General features: G+C 44.4%; 1 protein-coding gene across 1 annotated transcript in view; it reads right to left on the bottom strand.

Annotated features, from left to right (window-relative positions):
- Positions 1 to 13,796, bottom strand: part of PLXNC1 (plexin C1) — a 59,576-nt gene extending 45,780 nt beyond the window's left edge. Inside the window, exon 1 of the mRNA XM_083573399.1 lies at positions 10,078 to 13,796. Within this exon, the coding sequence (XP_083429525.1) occupies positions 10,078 to 11,055 (978 nt within the window). The 5' untranslated portion in view covers positions 11,056 to 13,796. The remainder of the gene's footprint in view (positions 1 to 10,077) is intronic.
- Between the last annotated feature and the right edge of the window lie 5,875 nt (positions 13,797 to 19,671).

The following is a 19,671-nucleotide window of genomic DNA, read 5'->3' as shown; positions in this document are numbered from 1 at the left end:
CCTAATATATATCAAATGATGCTATACTATACACACAATCATGATCCATTTATACAATATTTACAAAAAGATGTACATAAAACACCATTTTTTATATTAGGTTCATTGGTATGTTTGTGTTTTGGATGCTGAAGAAAAAACTCTTGTACATAGATATAACACAAAATATAATTTGGTGTTTTGCCACTCAACCTCCCATATTATTGAAGCTCCAGGCATTAATTACATGTGTGCATGAAGTTGTGCTGTACTTCAAGAAAATATACGCTGCTATTGCAGCATCTGCCAATGCTGTTTGTGGTCTGAAGTGTTAGGGGCATGGAATGCTGAGCGATCAACATATGTGGCTTGTCAGCTCTCACCCCTGTACAAAGTTTCACAACCACTTTTAAACAAGACAGGAAAACAACGTTGTAACACCAAGAAAGAAAGAAAAAGTTCTGCCGTCTTATCCAAAGAGGGAGTGCTTCAATATTCCTTTGCTTTTTCCATAAAGCAGGAGAATACAATGTGGTCCATTAAATAAGGCATATCTACAAAGGGGGGAGGGAGAGTGTGACTACACTGGGCTTCCTCAAACTCGGCCCTTCAGATGTTTTTGGCCTAAAACTCCCATGATCCCTAGCTAGCAGGACTAGTGGTCAGGGATGATGGGAACTGTAGTGTCAAAACATCTGGAGGGCCAAGTTTGAGGAAGCCTGGACTACACCATCAGCAACACTTGAAAATTTTGACAGAAATTAACATCCAAGCAACCTAAGCATCTATGGCCTAAACTACAGACAGTGATGGCAGACTTAGGGCACTGACACTGGTGAGATAATTTGGCTCTGCACGGCTGTCTTTTATTTATCCAGCCTTCCCAACTGCATGCTTTTTTGGACTGTGATTCCCATCAGCCCCAGCCACCACAGCCATGGAGAGGGGTTCTTATTTTAATTACCGTATTTTTCGCCCTATAGGACGCATTCCCCCCCCCCTCCAAAAATGAAGGGGAAATGTATGCGCATTCTATGGGGTGAATGCAGGCTTCAGGAAGCTATCCTCCAAACGAGGTCGGGGAACAGCGGGGAGGCACAGCGCCGCCATACCGCTGTTCCCCGACCTGGTTTGGAGGCTGGCGCTGGGAGAAGCGGGCTTCTCCCCAGCACCAGCCCCACAAGCTCGGGGGACAGATATCCGCAAGCCTGGGGAGACCGGCGCGACTTCCCGCCGGGCTCCCTAGGCTTGCGGATAGCAGCCTGTTCTGGGGGCTGGGGTCAGGGGAAGCTCGGGCTTCCCCCGCCCCTGCCCCGCGCTTGGGGGGGAAATAATTTTTTTTCTTTATTTCCCCCCCAAAAAAAAACTAGGTGCGTCCTATGGGCCGGTGCGTCCTAGGGGGCGAAAAATACAGTAGGCATTTTTTATCACCTTTAATGTGGCATCCCAAGGTGGTGTACAAGAGATATAAAGCATTAAGCAATTTATATCATTAATACATTAAAGTTTAAATACAGAAACAATCCAGGGCAAAACTTTAATTCCTTGCCCTCACTACAACCCAGGTTGGAATTGGAGGGGTGTGTGTTGCAGTAAGAAGAAAAGTCCCACTGGTGTCAATGGGACTAAACTGCATGACAAATGTCACACTTAGTTAAAAGAGGTATGCTTTAAAGCAGTGTTTTCTTCAACCTAATCCACAGATGTGGTTGGACTAAAATTCTCACCCACAGCCAGCTTAATACAATTACTGCTTTGTATTATTGTAATTTATTTGACTTATCTCTCACTACAGAGACAACTTACAAAGATTAAGAACCAAGCAGAATTCCACAAAACAAAAACGTGTTCAATAAAACCATTTCAATAACCCATACAGAAACAAAAACAAAAACCCACAGAAAGGAACCCACCCTCCTAACCTTCTTAAGAGGGGAAAACAGGAGAAGGGCCTCAAACGAAGACTGAATGGTCCAGAGGCACTCCCACAAAGGTATTTATAGATGAAAACCAGCACTTTGAATTGGGCCCAGAAACATATAGGAAGACAATGTAGCTGTGACAACACCAGTGTTTTAAGATGGGCTCACCTTGATCCTGTTAACAGTTAAGTGGCTGCATTCTGCACCAGCTGCAGTTTCCAAGCCATCTCCAAAAGAAAGCTCCACATAAATTGCACTGCAGTAATCCAATACAGTGGTACCTCAGATTAAGAACTTAATTCGTTCTGGAGGTCCGTTCTTAACCTGAAACTGTTCTTAACCTGAGGTACCACTTTAGCTAATGGGGCCTCCTGCTGCCGCTGCACCGCTGCTGCACAATTTCTGTTCTCATCCTGAAGCAAAGTTCTTAACCTGAGGTACTATTTCTGGGTTAGCGGAGTCTGTAACCTGAAGCATATGTAACATGAAGTGTATGTAACCCAAGGTACCACTGTATTGAGGCTGTGAGAGCATTCATAGATTACTGTAGCCAAATTATCCCTGTCCACAAAGGGTCATCATTGGGCCACCAGCTGAGGCTGCTAGAAGGCACTCAGTGGGGATGATCTTCACCCCATATGAGTAACCAACATGATGCTCTCCAAATGTTGTTCTTCTACAACTCCCATCATCATTAACCATCAGTCATGCAAGCAAGGGTGCAGGATGGAGGTAACGAGTTCAATATCTTCTGGAATGAATATGGCTGGGGAAGTTCCATAGCTGTTCTCTGCTAATGTTGTCCAACTGAAGTTATGCAGGAAGGCACTGACAATGTAGTAGGATCGCATCCTATGCACAACTAACCTGAGCAATTTCAACCTTACTCAGTTGAAAGCTGAATGTCTGAAATCTTGCAGATCAATTGCACGAAGGTGGAGAGCTTAAAAGCTCCTTCTGCACTGGGTTTTCCCAGTGTGGAAAGAGCTTTTAAGCGCTCAGACTTGCTGGTACCAGGCCCTGGGATGCTCTCACAATATCTTATGGAAACTTGGATGGCCCTGTGAGATCTCACAAGAGCATCCCAGACCTTAGTAAGCAGGTCTTGAGAGCTTAAAAGTTCTCTGCCTTTCTTGTAAGATAAGGATGGTTGTTGGGGGGCGGGCGGGTTCCAAAGGGGTGGTTCAGGTACTGGTACATGTGTTTTTGCTTATATGCATCATCCCCAGAATGTAACCCCTGTGCAAGACACAATCATACTGTAGTCCTCCCCCCCCAAGCCCTCCCACACTGTGCAAACTTTATCGTTCTTTATAAAATGTGTATTTGTTTTAGCTAGCACTTACTCCACTGAAGCTGACAGACAAGTTGTGCAAGTATTAAATGGCACAAAAAGACGCAACAGGATGCTCCAAGCCTATGGAATACCATTAAGGCATCTGAAGTTTTGGCACAGATCTGATTTGGTGTTGCAATACTACTACTAATACTATTAATTCAATTGATATACCGGCCTTTATCAAAAGATCCCAGGGTGGTGTACTACATTAAAAACACAATACAGAACATCAATGATAAAAAATATAGTAAAAAGCATACTGACAAAGAGCCTTATAATAAAATAACCATCCTAATAACAGTCCTGTTCCCCACACTTTTACAGGCCATAGGCCTGGGTAAAGACATGTAATGATGGGGCCAGGTAAGCCTCTCTGGGGAGAGTATTCTACAATCAGGGAGCCACCACAGAAAAGGCCTGTTCTCTTGCTGCCACCTTCCAAACCTCTGGGAGTAGGGACATAGAAAAGAGCCTCCGATGACAAGTGTAGGGTCCAGGTCGCTCTGTATGGGGGAAAGGCATTCCTTAAGGTATTGAAGTCCAGAGCCATGTAAGGCTTTGTAGTACTCTGAATTGGGCCACACAGAATTCACGAGAAACGTGTTGATGGGAACATGTTAACCTTAACACAACTCTGTCATAAGACCTGATTGTGATAGAGAGATCATCCCTCCTTCCAGCATCATTCACCGTATTGCCTCTCTTTCTGTAGCCAAATATCGCTCTCATTCTCTGAATGTACATATACACAAAACACCTGGCCAGGCCAGATGGCTCACTATGCTAATCTTTCATCAGACTTATTTATCTGAAGGCTTATAGGACTTCTGTGACTTAATTCCTATTTAAAAGAAAGCTATGCTTAAAATGCACCCCATTTTGAAAACAGCTAGATCAGACACACAGTATGTTAAAAAGAAATTCATTAACTATAAAAGCTAACATTCTTGTCAGATTACAGGCATACCCTTTATATTCACGTGGCCTGCATAAGGCAGTCCAATAAATTATTTTTGAGGGTATATTACTGTGTTTTGTTCTTTTCACGTAACTCTTGACTAGGCCAAAACAACAGCAACAGCAGCAGCAGCAACAACAACAATGAAAACTAAATTTGCCGTCCACAAGACAAAAGCGCTGCTCTGGTTCGCCAGAAGCGACTTAGTCATGCTGGCCACATGACCCGGAAGCTGTACGCAGGCTCTCTCGGCCAATAAAGTGAGATGAGCGTCGCAACCCCAGAGTCGTCCACAACTGGACCTAACAGTCAGGGGTCCCTTTACATTTACGGGTAACATATAAGGTGTAGAACAATGGGATACACTTTATGGAGGTTTTCCCAAAGCAGACTCAGTGCAAGAGACTTCTGCTTTCTACAAATGCCATGCTGGAAAAGAAACAAAACTCACTTACTCCCATATCAGTCCTCTAGAACCTGCAGAAGATTTGTGGAAGAAGGGGGTGTTGTTTTACCTCATGTGGGGTTTAGGAGAAAGCAAGGTATGGTGCAAGTTCCTCTCTTAGGTTTTCCTTCTCCACAATGCTGCCTCTTGCCTTCATGGATGTGAAACAAAGGCCCCTCAGCATCCCCTAGTCCTATGCAAATGTGAACTAGACTACTAGGGACAAAAGGTTATTGTTTAATTTCTAATTGGACTTTTGCAGAAGATAGAACATCCTTGCACAACTTCTATTTTTGGCAGAACCCTTTCCCTTTTTTTCCAGTTTACAGAGAAGCCAGGAAAGGTATGCTCACCACATAATGAGGAACACTCACCAGTGGCGAGAGTGTGAGAGGAGGACAATTGTGGAGCTCTACCTCATAGTCACCATGGCAACTTGAACAGCCGTAACAATAAGTGCTAAAATACCAGAAGCAAACATGTTTTTAATTTCCTTTTGCTTCCAGCTTGTTTTCAACTTTTAATTATTTTTTTGTTTCATTTTATGTCTTCATATTGCTGTAAACTGCTGTGATATATTCTTTACGATTTAACGATATATAACAGGCACGTCCAACTCCCTAAAGACTGTGATCTACTCCCACTATTAAAAAAAACTGGCAGTGATCTACCCATTGTCAGAGTTATCAAGCTTTTTTTGGGGGGAGGACTGTCAAGAGTTGAGCTTTTTTGGGGGGTTGGCAAGTGTTATTGAGCTTTTGCGGGGGAGGATAGTCACTTGACCCTTCCAGGAAACAAGGGTCAGGCGACAATACTTGCGCTTCCCACCTGCCCCAACTTTCCTTGCTGTGGAGGAGGTGGAGGAGGGACATAGTGCCTGGGGCGTAGGGCCAAAACATTTCCATGGTCGACCAGGGTCACCCCGGCGATCTACCTGTACATTGCGGTTGACCGGTTGAACATGTCTGGTATATAAAAATAAAGTATTTAAACAACCAGTGTGCCAATCTAAGTTTCTGAATAGTTGTACAGGTCCTTTAACTGGGGGTTAGAAGTACAGTTATACGTTGGATCTCGAACGCCTTACGAGTTGAACGTTTTGGGTCCCGAACGCCGCAAACCCGGAAGTGAGTGTTCTGCTTTGTGAATGTTCTTTGGAACCCAAACATCCAACGCAGCTGTCAAGGCTTCCAAATGGCTACAGAAGCTTCCTGCAGCCAATGGGAATCCGTGCCTTGGTTTCCTAACATTTTTCAAGTTGAACGGATTTCTGGAATGGATTCCGTTCGACTTCCAAGGTACCACTGTAATCTGAAAACAAAAATATCTAGACAAGGCACAAAATATCCGCCAAGTGTGATTTCCCATTCTACAACATTCAGTCTCATGGTACACATCCAATGCAGCAATCCCAAATACCTTGGTGGGAACCAAGCAGGGTTCACAAGGGCACCATGTTGGGGGGCCCATCCCTAGGTTACAGCGGCCAGGCTAGTAAAGGCCTGAGGGACTCTTCCTTACACTTCGAAATAATGATGATGATTTTATGTACTTTTCATGATACAGAAGACACATTTCGAGAAGAAAATTGTTACAACGGTAAAAACAAAGAACTTGTTTTCCTATTTATTAAAACAGTTCTATAGCCATGGTGGCTGGTTGGGTTACAGGTGCTCATTTTATTATCTTTCCTTTAAATATATGTTATTTGAAGTCTGCTGGAACACGTCTGGAAGGGGATTCACTGCACGAAACTCCATCATGCACCCTATAGCAAGCTTTGACTAACTCCCATCAGTTGCTGAGTGGTAGAACCAAGACTACTGGGCTGGCTATGCAAGGTGTTTTCAAGTCCTAACTATGTGATGTCCTGCCCACTTGCCAAATAAGGTCCACATAGCCAAAAACGTTCCACAGCTCTGGTTTAAAATGTGATTCTGTGCATACTCAGTGTATTTCTATTTTTTTACTATGTTGGCAATCTACTTTCTTCTTGTTTTTCATACTAATGTATCCAGAATGCTGAACCAGCAACATCTAGGCTCATCACAGGTTCTCCAACCATAATCTAAATCAGGGTTTCTCAAACTTGGTTCTCCAGCTTGTTTTGGACTACAATTCCCATCATCCCTGACCACTGGTTCTGCTAGCTAGGGCTGATGGGAGTTGTAGTCCAAAAACAGCTGGCGACCCAAGTTTGGGAAACCCTCATCCAAATGATGAATTTTCACCATTGTGTGACTTCAAGTGCATACAGAAAAAGGTTTACTCCCTCTCTCAAAGAACTAGAGATTGTGGATAAGTGAATGTTAGAAGATTAGAGATAGGGAAAAAAGTTGCTTCACAGAGCATATCATTAAACTATGAAATTCACTCCCACAGGAGGCAACCAACTTGGACAACTTTTTTAAAGGATTGGGCAAATGAATGGAGGTAAAGCAAAGACTACTAGCCTTGATGCCCATGCTTTGGTTGGAAGCCACGTGAAGGGACAGTGTTCTTGTACTTGGATCCTGCTTTATGGAGTTCCCATAGGCATCTGGTGAGTCTGGTGAGAACAGGGTCTGGACTAGATAGGCCATTGCCTGATCCAGCAGACTCTTCTTATTTCCTTATGATACCAGCACCAACAAAATGCTGTTCTGCCTTGCAAGCTGTTTTAGATAATGGACAACACTACAGCAAACTGTTGTTTCCCCCCCAGGAGTGGTTGCAGAGATTTATATGTCAATGCTTAATAAAGGATGCACTTAATGTACAAGAAGCATTTTTTTTAAAAAAATTGGTCACATGCATGTGGTGAGCTGACTTGCCATTTCAAATAGAAAAGCCTTTCTTTGCAAAGATGTTGAGTAACTGTCTTGCCACTGCAAACCCAACTTTCTGCTTCCTATGTTGAGCAACCTCATGAGATCTTCTTTTATATATGCTCAGCTAGCAGGACATCATTTTTTTGCCAACTCATCCAACAGTAAGTGCGCTGGTTGCAGTGGGAAAGTGAAGCATCTCTCTGAAACCAAAGGGGACAGTAATTCATGTTGGCTGAACTTCTTCTACAGAGTTACATCTGCTCAGCCTTTCAGCACTTGCAGGTGATTACTTTGTTTTTAACTGTACAGTGGTACCTCGGGTTACATATGCTTCAGGTTACAGACTCTGCTAACCCAGAAATATTACCTCGGGTTAAGAACTTTGCTTCAGGATGAGAACAGAAATCGTGCTCTGGCGGCATGGCGGCAGCAGGAGGCCCCCTTAGCTAAAGTGGTGCTTCAGGTTAAGAACAGTTTCGGGTTAAGAACGGACCTCCAGAACGAATTAAGTTCTTAACCCGAGGTACCACTGTACTTGCTGTTGTTTTAACCTTCCCTAGGACCTTGCAGTGAAGGGCAATTGTTGTTGTTGGGTTCAACATATCCGGAGAAATGCATCCCCTGTCATAGGTCTCACCCCACAACCCTCATGCAGTAAGTTCACCATGCTTCCTTAAGTTAGCTACCCATTATCAGTTGTGAGGCTGTCTTCCACCCATAAGTAAACTTTTGTGTAGTATTCCCTGTGAAAGTTCCTTCTAAATTAGAGCCTGCTGGGTCCCACTAATGGCCCATCTAGTCCAGAATCCTGTTCTCACAATGAACAACCAGATGCCTGTGGGAAGTTCACAAGTAGGATCTAAGTACGAGAGTACTCTCCACTTGTACAACCTTCAACCATGGAGGTGCAGAATAGCCATCATGGCCAGTACAGTGGTACCTTGGGTTAAGTACTTAATTTGTTCCGGAGGTCCGTTCTTAACCTGAAACTGTTCTTAACCTGAAGCATCATTTTAGCTAATGGAGCTTCCTGCTGCTGCTGCGCCGCTGGAGCACGATTTCTGTTCTCATCCTGAAGCCAAGTTCTTAACCTGAAGCACTATTTCTGGGTTAGTGGAGTCTGTAACCTGAAGCGTATGTAACCTGAGGTACCACTGTAGCTTTTACTTTGTTGTTGTAGTTTAGTTGTTTAGTCGTGTCCGACTCTTCGTGACCCCATGGACCAGAGCACGCCAGGCACTCCTGTCTTCCACTGCCTCCCGCAGTTTGGTCAGACTCATGCTGGTAGCTTCGAGGACACTGTCCAACCATCTCGTCCTCTGTCGTCCCCTTCTCCTTGTGCCCTTCATCTTTCCCAACATCAGGGTCTTTTCCAGGGAAGCTTTTACTTTACTTTCATTAATTTGTCTAACTCTTTTAAAAGCTCTCCAAATATTGGAATTTCTGGGTGCTTGGTATAATCTTTTTCTTTTTCTACCAGTCTTTCTATTTCAGCGAAACTTGATGACAGCTGTTTCACACCAGCATACAACTTTTGGCAAATGTGGAAGATACACCTGTTCACCCTGGCTTTTGACATGTGAAATGTATATTTTTAGGACCTAACTTGTTTTAGTAATTTTAAGTTGTTGAAAAACAATTTTATATTGTGTTTTAATACTAATGTTGCATTTTAATTGTTGCAACCTGCCCTTGAACCTTAGGGTGAAGGGCAGATAATAAATTGGAATAACAACAGCAGCAGCATTCATTAATATGGACAACTTCAAACTTATGGTTAAACCTACACAGAAAGCTTACACTCTTTCTTGTTCTGCCCTGTACTATTTAGTATTTTTTTCTATGTATCTTGAGTTACAAATATTGACAGTGAAGACGGGAATATTCTTAAGAGTCACAGGGTACATGCAAGCTTTTTATTTACTGCTCCCTCCATATCTAGATTAGGGGATGGGAGAGAGAGTAACTGAACAGAAAATGTAGGTGTTTATATGGTGGTACTTCCAAGATGCTTAGGGTATTTTATTGTGGGATCAGTGCAGCGGATTTTTGCATTTTGGTGGTTTCCTTAAAAAAGGTCAACAATTTTGGTGGTGTCCTAAAAAACAGCTCAACAATTTTGCAGGTATCAGGAATTTTACTCTTTGAAATATGGCAACCTATTTTTGCAGCATCTACACAACATCACTGCTCTACATGCCAGCCTGTATTTTCCCTCCCCAGTTAATGCAGATTTGCCTTTTGGGTGGGGAGATAATTTGATAAGAAAAACGAAAGCGAAATCCTGTTGCGGACTGCCTCTTTGTGACATTAAGCCACATAAGAAAAAGAAAAGAATAGTTAGGAACCCAGGGGAGTAATGCCCCCAGTGTGTTTCACTATTGACCTAGAAAACTCATTGTGTCTCAGCTGCTATTAACTCACCCAGTGGGCTAGAAAGCGCGACCGACCTTATGGGATTGTTGCAAGCGCAAAGGAGACCGCAAAGTTATTTCACATCTTTAAAACGGTCTACCTTGAGCATCAGACCAGCCCGCAACAACGACGGTGCGCTGTTAGAGCCGGCCCTCTGGTCTCCGATTCCGCAGGGCAACGACGCCCAACCTATAACCAAAACTACTCACGCATGGCTCCGCAGGCTCGTGCGCGCAGATCGTGTTCGAATCGCCAAGGGCGCATCCCTCCGAAACGCTCGACACCTGGCTGAGGTTGAAGATGCAAAGGGCCGTGGAGGTCGGAGTGGCCGGACCCTCGGCCGAGCCGAAGACGCCGACCCAGAGCCCGCGCTTCTGGACGTAGTTGGAAGAGAGGATCCTCCGGGTGAAGCCGCCGCCGCAGCGCAAGATGGCCTGGCCGTGGCCGAAGAAGCGGTTTGCCGGCATCTGGTTGGCCACGAGCATCTTGGGCTCCATGCTGAGGCTGTAGTGATAATAAGGAAAGAAGAACTGCCCGCTCCACAGGAACGCGTCCGCGAAGTGCAAGTAGCAGCCGTCGCTCACCAGCAGCCGGTGGTCCTCCGAGACCGCCTTCTGGCGCTCTTGGAGAGCGACGGCCACTTTGGAGTCGCCCTCTGCGAGGCACTCTGGATCCAAGTCGCTGGGATCGTTCAGTCGGCGAGACGTGGCCACCACCAGCCGCCACTCGGAGCCGCGGGCATAGATCCACCCGGCGGCGGAGCCATTCCGCAAGCAGGTCACCACCTCCTTCCCGAAAACGGTGGCGTTGGCGTCGGCGCCGAGGCGCTCCTCGTAGCAGGAGCCCTGCGGCTGCGTCCAACAGGTGAGCAGGCGGTCGTCGCCGAAGGGCAGCAGGAGCTTGTTGACCGTCGTCCCCGAGTCGAGCGCCGGGCTGCTGCGGTGCTCCTTCGCCCAGGCCAGCGAGGGCTCCACTTCGTACCAGCGATTGCCGCTGGCCACCAGCAAGCGCCGCGCGCTCGCCGCCAGGTTGGAGAGCGGCTGAGGGAAGGTCTGCGCGCGCGCCGCCGCCACCGCCGCCTCCTCCTCGGCCGCCCAGGCCAGCGCCGAGGCAGAAAGCAGCAGCAGGCAGTAGCAGGCGAGGCCGCCGCCCAGGCGCCCCCTCAGCCTTCGCCACCAGCCGGCCATGGCCACACACACACGCCGCGCTCCGGCTACCTAAGGCGGCTCTGCAGGCGGCGTGCCGACAGCTGCCCCATGGCAGCGCGCTGAGGGCGGGAACCTCCCCCTCTCCTTCCCCTCCCACCCCCACCCTCGCTCTCTCTGTGGTTTCGTCGGTGCCCGCCAGAAGACTTGCGCGCAGAAGTTCCTTTTTCCACGTCGCTGGGAGGCACCACTCGGCTCGCGCGTGCGAGCTTTCCCGCCTGCCCCTCACCGCCCACCCTCGCCAATGTCTCGCCCCGCCCCTTGAAGGCGCGTGCAGCTGGGGCGCTGCACGTGTTGGAAACTGGCCGGCCTGCTGCTTCCCGCCAGTCCCCAGTCTCCCCACCCCACAAACGCTTCCCCCCCCGCCTTGTTTAGACGTTGGTGAGGTCCATAGGGGAGCAAGGCGCATCAGCGGGGTGGCTTAGCTCCATGGCCGGTTCCAAATTATTGCGGGGAGGGTTGCTTGGGTTTGGTTATGGTGCGCCACGCCCTCTTCCTTGCGCCCTCCACCAGCTGGTTGTCCTATCCTCCTCGCCCCTCCCATCACGAGACCCTGTTCGGAGAGAGCGGGAGAGCATGCGCGAACGACAAGAGGGAGGGGTCGTGGGGATGATTGAGTCGAGATGCGAGAAAATAATTCGCTTCCCCACCCCCGTGACCCCATCCCAGAGCCTGCTTTGACCACAAACCCTAGACCACGCCCCCTACCTGTAGGCCACGCCCCTTCCAGCCTTGCTTCATGCCTTCGTTGAGTGTTCTCGCCTGGCTGGAATAAGTCCTTGAACCGTGATCATGCTTCGCATGTGTGTGTTTGTGAATTGCGTAAAGATGCAGTTAACAATATTTGTTCTTCATCAGCTCTACCCATCACTGTGGTCCCCCATAAGGTTGCCTAGGAGCATATATAGAGAGTTCCGGGGGTGGGGGGGAGTTGCCTGCTGAAATATACTTGGGAGTGTGGATTTCATGCTCTTTATTCAGCTCATAGTGGCAAGGAATGAAAGTTCCCCCAAAATATCTGCTTTATATACATTATTTACACAATGGGCCACACGTGATTGGCTAATTTCTGGATTCTCCTGTAGGCCAGTCAGGTTGCGGATTCATTTCCACCTGGAGCTGGACTGGGTGGCTCCTGTGGACCAATCAGACTGCTGCATTGCTCTAGGACCAATCAGACTGCTGCATTTTGGATCCTATTCAACTCAGTACATAACACCTGCCCTACACACATATTCACCTTCTCCTCCTTAGCAGCACAATGGGCCCAATTTTAATAGCTGCACTACTCCAAGAGAGAGCACAAGTGAGCAAGGGGAGAAGCTCCCTCTGACCACACACTGGCTGGCACGGCAGCGGGAATCAGCCCCTCCACGTGGCAACATTCGGAGGGAGAAAGCAAGCATGAGAAGGTGGCATCTCATGTCCTGTCTCTGTGTTGGCCAATCCTCCCCCCTGCACCACCCAAAGATGGAGGGAAGCAGGCAAGAGCAACTTCCTCTTATTTGCCACTGGCCTGCGTTTCCTCTGTGGGTGGCACATCTCCCAGGGGGGAGGCGGCTTGAGCAATCTGAGGCAGCGGAGGTGACTGTCCCTGGCAACCACCACTCACTTGTTCTTGCAGCTGTGCAACAGACAGCTGCCCAGGACTGGCTGCTCTCTCTGGGCCAACAAGATGCCAAGAGGACATTCTTCTCCCCTTCAAGTAAACTGTAGTTTCAGAAGCGTGGTTTTTCTTAGGACCACAGCAGGGGCAGGAAGAAGGTTAAATTTCCCTTCCAAGCCGACTCTGGTCCTGATCATTGCTATGTATTAAATTTGTATGCTGCTCTTCAACCAAAGATCACAGGGTGGTTCGCAACATACAAAGACAAAAGGAGAAGCAAAAAATACATATAATTAGAAACAAAAACAAATAACTCCCTTCCCACAAACACATTTAAGAGGACATAGAATGTTAATCAGCCAAAGGTCTGGTTGAAGAGAAACGTTTTCACATAATGCCTAAAGATATGCAATGAAGACAACAGGCCAGCCTCCTTAATTACCAGCTTCCCTGCCACCTGATGCCATTTTCATTTTGTTGTTTTTTTAAAAACTTGCATGATGCTCATTTAACATGGTGTCAGGGGTGCCAATGGACTCTCTCCAGGCATGGGGGCCTCTGTAGCTACTACATTCCTTCTCCCTATCTGGGTGACATCTGTTAAATTCGTTGAAGTGCAAAGCGTTTGTGGTGAATCTATTAAGACTCTATATTTTGCTGACGCAAATGCATGACTGTGGTTTTTTAAATGGTTCTTGGGAATCCTGAGATCTCTGTTTGAAATGTGAACTAGCCCCCAAATGGTTAGTACTGTCAGCTTTGACAGCATCAAATACCTTCGGGGGCAGGGATTAATCTAGGCACCCTTTTCATCCAAGAAAGTGTGATCATCACCTGTCAGAGCAGAAGGTATTTCTTTTCTAAATGCTGCCAGCTGGTTAATTTGCAACACACACAACAATTGGGTTATAGCTGATATCCTCTAGCACCATTATCATTTTTTTAAATATGCTATCACATACCCTGCCCTTTCTTCAAGGAGATCAATGTGGAATGTGAGTGGACAGGGAGGTATTGATCAAATTCCTAAACCAACTGTTTGCATTCTGAACAGTAAAAAGTGTCACCGCTATATTCTACTGTACATAAAAAAATATTGGAGGGAAAGCAGTATTGCCCATCCATAACTATGGTATACTTTGAAGTAAGCCCCATAAAACCTCTTTCATGCAAGCTGGGGCTGATAGTCCAGAACATCTGGACGGCACCAGACTACATCTGTAGTCCAGAACATCTGGACGGCACCAGATTGGCAAAGCCAGGATATATGGCACTTTCCTGTTAATAAATCCTATTGAATTCAGCGGATATTATTTCAATGTGCATAGCAGTGGAGTGTAAAAAATCAGAGAGAGAAAGAAATTTTCCCAATTTATCTCACCTTTCTGCAGAATAACAGTGGCATGCATACCTCTTCCTCAAAACAAAAATGTACCGTATTTTTCGCTCTATAAGACGCACCAGACCACAAGACGCACCTAGTTTTTGGAGGAGGAAAACAAGAAAAAAAAATATTCTGAATCTCAGAAGCCAGAACAGCAAGAGGGATCGCTGCGCAGTGAAAGCAGCAATCCCTCTTGCTGTTCTGGCTTCTGTGACAGCTGTGCAGACTGCATTCGCTCCATAAGATGCACACACATTTCCCCTTACTTTTTAGGAGGGAAAAAGTGAGTCTTATAGAGCAAAAAATACGGTAAATATTGCCTCTCACTTAAAATAGAGATATTTGCTAGACTGCTTTAAATATGGTGCATGGTAGGTCTCTTTCCTGTAAGCAAGCAGCAAAGTAGAACAAAATGCTGCACACTCAGCAAGAAGAGTAAAATTCTCCACTTAGCGGAAAATAAAAGAGCAACTAAGCTGCATGGAATATTTTCCTGGAGCAGATCAGTATCTTCCGCTGGATGTGACTTTGAAAAAGAGTGGGAACCTTCTGCAGAAACAAAGAAAGAATATCGACTTGATGGCAGGATTTAAATAAACATTCACCATTTTATGGATAGGGAACAAATATTGTAACAAAGGGAAAATAAGATATATTGTAGAAAATAGCAGAATATAATAATGAGGATTAAAAAATCAGAAATGGAAGTTGAGGGAAGTCCAAAGGGAGGGAGGGGGAGATGTCATGCAGATTGTATATTATGGATATAAGTATATTTGTGATGTGATTAGAAAAAAGAAAATCCATTACAAAATTTAAAAAATAAAAATAAAAAGTATCTTCCGTTGAATGTGAGCTTGGATAATGACAATATGTAATGCAACATTGTTAGCAAGGCATTCCATCTGGAAGCAACAATGTGGCAAATAGCAAAAGCAGGACACAACCCACCGAGAGGTTATTCTGCAGAAATTCTGTGGCTCATGCAGAAATTCTCGGTGACTTGGGTCCCGTAGTATAAACACGTGGCCTATTCAAACAGAAAAAATGTTACTATTCTCAATCATATTCCTACATTGCAGGGGTTGGACTAGATGATCCTCAGGGTCTCTTCCAGCTCTACAATTCTATGATCTATGATCCACTGCCCTGACTACTTCCTCTTCTCCTCTCCATCTGGCACTACCAGAACAATTATTTTGGTTTTATGGCTTCAGAAGAATTTTGCCAGCACTTTTCTGTATTGTTCTATCCCATTCTGCAAACGAGATGGCTCATCTTCATATTGCTTGCCAAACACTCATTGACAAAAAAGTATGTACAGTGGAGCATTGCATGGATTGTAATTTTGGAAACACATCATTTGTTGTTCTTTCATGCCAGAAATGTTGGCAAAGGGTTTTTCGTTTTTTCTTTAGACAAGGGCATGCTACTTGAAATTGTGGATAGCTGGGTACAAGACTGTGCTCTTAATATACATGAACATTAAGCTTCAAATAATAACATATTGTCAATGTGGAAAGAGCTACTTATATATTTATGCAAAGGTCAGCAGGCTAGTTTTCTACTTTACATTTCTTTTTAAAATCATTATTTTAATAAAAAGCATAACAAATAAGACTAACAAAGTATTCCAAAAATTCAAACGAAACAAGAAAACAATTGAAGGAAACAAAAGATATATTAAAAAATTATTAAAAGAAACTTGTACAAAAGAGGAAATATAGCAGTATTTTATTACAATAAAAAAGAAAATAAATTTTATCATCTGTGGAATGCTGTCCCTGGCAAACTCTCTACCTGGAGCCTTTGCTGATAGCTTTCCTCCCTGCCCTCACCAGGCTGGCTGTTGGCAGACTAAGATTATATTGTTTGTTATTAGTGTGCGGACAAGGCTGTTGTGGTTGTTATGGCTTCCCCTCCCTTTGTTTTGTGGTATAATCTATTAGTATTTTTAACTGTACTGCAAGCCACTTGCAAAGCTTTGGCTAAAAAGCAACTAAAAAATCTAAACAATAATAATCGCCATCTCTTTGCATCATCACAAATAGCTTCAGAGAAAGATAACACTGAATCAAAGCCTCTATGTGCATTTTTTTATTTAACATTTAAAAAGTATGTATGTTTTCAGCATATAAGATCTTTATAAGCCTTGCTGGAATTTTTTTATTGTCATTCCCAGACCTTGAATATAGAATAATACAGATACTCCACTACAAGGAATATCTGGGTTGCCAGATGGCAAACCCAGAGAAACCCCACATGGGTGTGTGTTTTTTCTTAGCGTGACAAGCTACTATCTGTTTCCTATATTTAATTCTAACATGGGAATTTATCTGGCATAGCTGTTTTAACCTGTGACTTGCCCCATATTTCATACTTTATAGGCACATTCTTCCTTCTTATCTCAGTATACAATGCAGTTCTATACAGTGGTACCTCGGGTTACATACGCTTCAGGTTACAGACTCCGCTAACCCAGAAATAGTGCTTCAGGTAAAGAACTTTGCTTCAGGATGAGAACAGAAATCGTGCTCCGGCGGCGCAGCAGGAGGAGGAGGCCCCATTAGCTAAAGTGGTGCTTCAGGTTAAGAACAGTTTCAGGTTAAGAACGGACCTCCGGAACGAATTAAGTACTTAATCCGACGTACCACTGTACTGATTTCTCTGCCGGTGATGTTTATATAAAATCGGGGACTATCTCAACATTTTGATGCAAAAGTTCAGCTGGCTTAAACCAGTTCCTCACACCTGAACATTTTGGAGAATAGTTGACAAGCTGTTTAGTTGAGGAACAATTGGTATTGCTTTCCTTTCATACTCATCATAGTGCAGCTTGGTTTACTGGCAAAAGATGTGTGTGAAAGAAGCACAGAGGTGCTCAATACACAATGTCACATGTAAATGAACTAAAAAGACTGAGGGAGGAACAAGGGAAACAGTGGGCTGTGGGAAGGTGATGCTTGCAGAATCATAATACGATATTTGGAAAGACAAATTTTCAGCAGCTATTGATAGAAGGCTAATAAAAGTTCCACCATATTTCAACTAAATATTTAAATTCAATTTCTTACTACATTTTTTTTCCATTTTTTGCACTTTTAAACAAATCTTCATTTGTCAAGATCCCAAGGCAATTTACAAAATAGATAAAATACAACATACAATATTGATGAGTATAAGTCACAGGTATAAGGGCCAACCCAAGACATTTTGCTGCCTGGGTACATGGCCCAAGATAAAATGGAAGGGGTGACCTTTGCTCAGCCCATGTTTTAGTGCATAATACCCAGGACCAGACACGTTATTTTATCACCAAAGTTAGAAAATCCGACAAATACTTCGACTTAGCAGAAAAAAACCCACAGCAACTGTGTTAAATAGCCATTTGCTGGCCTTTCATGACAACCCAGAATCAGCTGCCAGGCAACTGTCTAACTTGGTAGAACTGACTAGTGGAAACTTAAACAACAACAACAAAAAAAGGTTTTTCAGTGTCAGCAGTTTCTGTTCCTGATTGTTTACTGCACACTTTGCAAATCCACAGAATGAGACACTTTGCAAATGCACAGAATGAGAGAATAATCAGACTAATATTCAATGCAGTCCTGTGTCTGTAGATATGGAACAGGGTGCTTTGAAAGTCACTCTCTTCAGATGCCTACAAATGAACTATATTGTTATACCATTTTCATTCATACTGTTGGACAAACTGAACTGGTAAAGCAAGGCACCACAGCTTCCACACTCACAACATAGTAGAGCAATCTTAATCCTCTTGATCCTGCAGCAAATGCCACTTAAGTTCAAAGGGCCTTACTTCCAAGTAAGTGTACAGATGACTGCAGCAGCTGAGGCATGCATTTATGTGCATATGTATGTGCATGTGAGATTGAGTGGTGAGATTTATGGGGGCGAGATAAGATAATCTCAGGACTTGAGCCACCCTCAGGGGAATACCAGATGCACTTCCTGACTTCATGTATTTCTGTAACAGCACTAAGAAAAAAAGGGTTGTAGAAAACTAAAAGAGAGAGACAAAAATAGCATAAACGTTGTTCTCCAGGCAACTGCTTAACTGTGTTCTGGTGCCTTTTGAGTACACCAGTTCTCTTCGGTTTGCTCAAATTAGATAGCAAGTCAAAGCATACTACAGTGGTACCTCAGGTTAAATACTTAATTCATTCCAGAGGTCCGTTCTTAACCTGAAACTGTTCTTAACCTGAAGCACCACTTTAGCTAATGGGACCTCCCGCTGCTGCTGTGCTGCTGCTGTGCGATTTCGGTTCTCATCCTGAAGCAAAGTTCTTAACCCGAGGTAATATTTCTGGGTTAGCGGAGTCTGTAAGCTGAAGCGTATGTAACCCGAGGTACCACTCTACCTCTATGAAATTAATCACTGCCACTTACAGTGAACAAGTTTCATTCTTCATAGCTGTCAGATGATAACTTTGGTTAACTGGTAACGGTGTAGCACTTGTTCCCCTTTGTTCTAAGTCCTTGTATAGTATCCCACCAGACCGGGCAGTTGGTGCTATTAGTATTTTAGAAAAATTGACACCCCCCACCCCCACCTACCATTTGTGTGTTTGGAAGGAATGTTTTATTTGGAAAACCTTTTTTTTTTAAAAAACCGCTGCTTCCCTCGCCCCTTCTCTCATGTGTGGTAGGAAATAAAATAAAATAAAAATGTCAACAAACGAGGTACCCAACTTTGCTACCCAGGTAGTCAGTGAGTTGGACATCTAAAAGAGAAAAAACAACCCTGACTGTTTAGGGGGAAATCAAGTGTAAAATAGAGTCCAGTTGTTTCTTCAAGATCAGGATGGTGGAGGTGGGGTTAATCCAATTTATCTTGACAATATCCCTATAAAGTAGAAGGCTAAAAGATGCTTGCTGCTCCAAGGCCGTACACTGAGCTCCATAAATCCAGAACTTTCCAGTCAAAGTTGAACATTCTGTCTCCTACACCACACTTGATCTGAAGGTTCAGATTGTTGCGTCTAAGCACAGTTATGCAAAGGAAGACTTGTCTGGATTTCCTCTCCAGAAATGCAAGTCTTGCACAATTATTTTGTGCTAATCAAATCAGCTCAAGCTACTCACTTATCGAGTGAGAGATAAAACAAGAGTGTTGCCTTCACTGCATTCTCACAGTCCCACGAGAAATGTTTGCCCTTCTGAGCCTCTCCACTGAGCTTTTATTGGGCTAATGTAATGCCATCCAAATCCAATAGCATACACTTCATATAATGGACAATGTGCCTACAGCAAATAATCTCTTGGGACCCATAGAGCTGGATTATACCTCGGAATATCTGTGGATGTTCTGGGTGAAAACTATCCGTTAAGCTAATGATAAAAGAAAGTCAGGCCAAAGAGAGCGATCACATTTCACTCAGCTTCACGGATTTTATTTTTCTTCTTTAAAACAAAAAAAAAGGTGCTCTCCATCTAATGTCAATCACTCACAAACTCCGGTGATGTCACAATGGTAAGCATTATATCTAATGGATTAAACACAGGCCAATACTCTCTTCCTGAAATCAATGAGCGTTCCAAACACTTGAGGGATTGGAACGTCAAGCCGGCTCAGGTTTCCTTAGAA

The sequence above is a fragment of the Podarcis filfolensis genome, assembly GCF_964270895.1.
Source record: "Podarcis filfolensis genome assembly, chromosome: 10".
Classification (NCBI taxonomy): domain Eukaryota; kingdom Metazoa; phylum Chordata; class Lepidosauria; order Squamata; family Lacertidae; genus Podarcis; species Podarcis filfolensis.
This window is presented reverse-complemented; position numbering and strand designations above follow the sequence as displayed.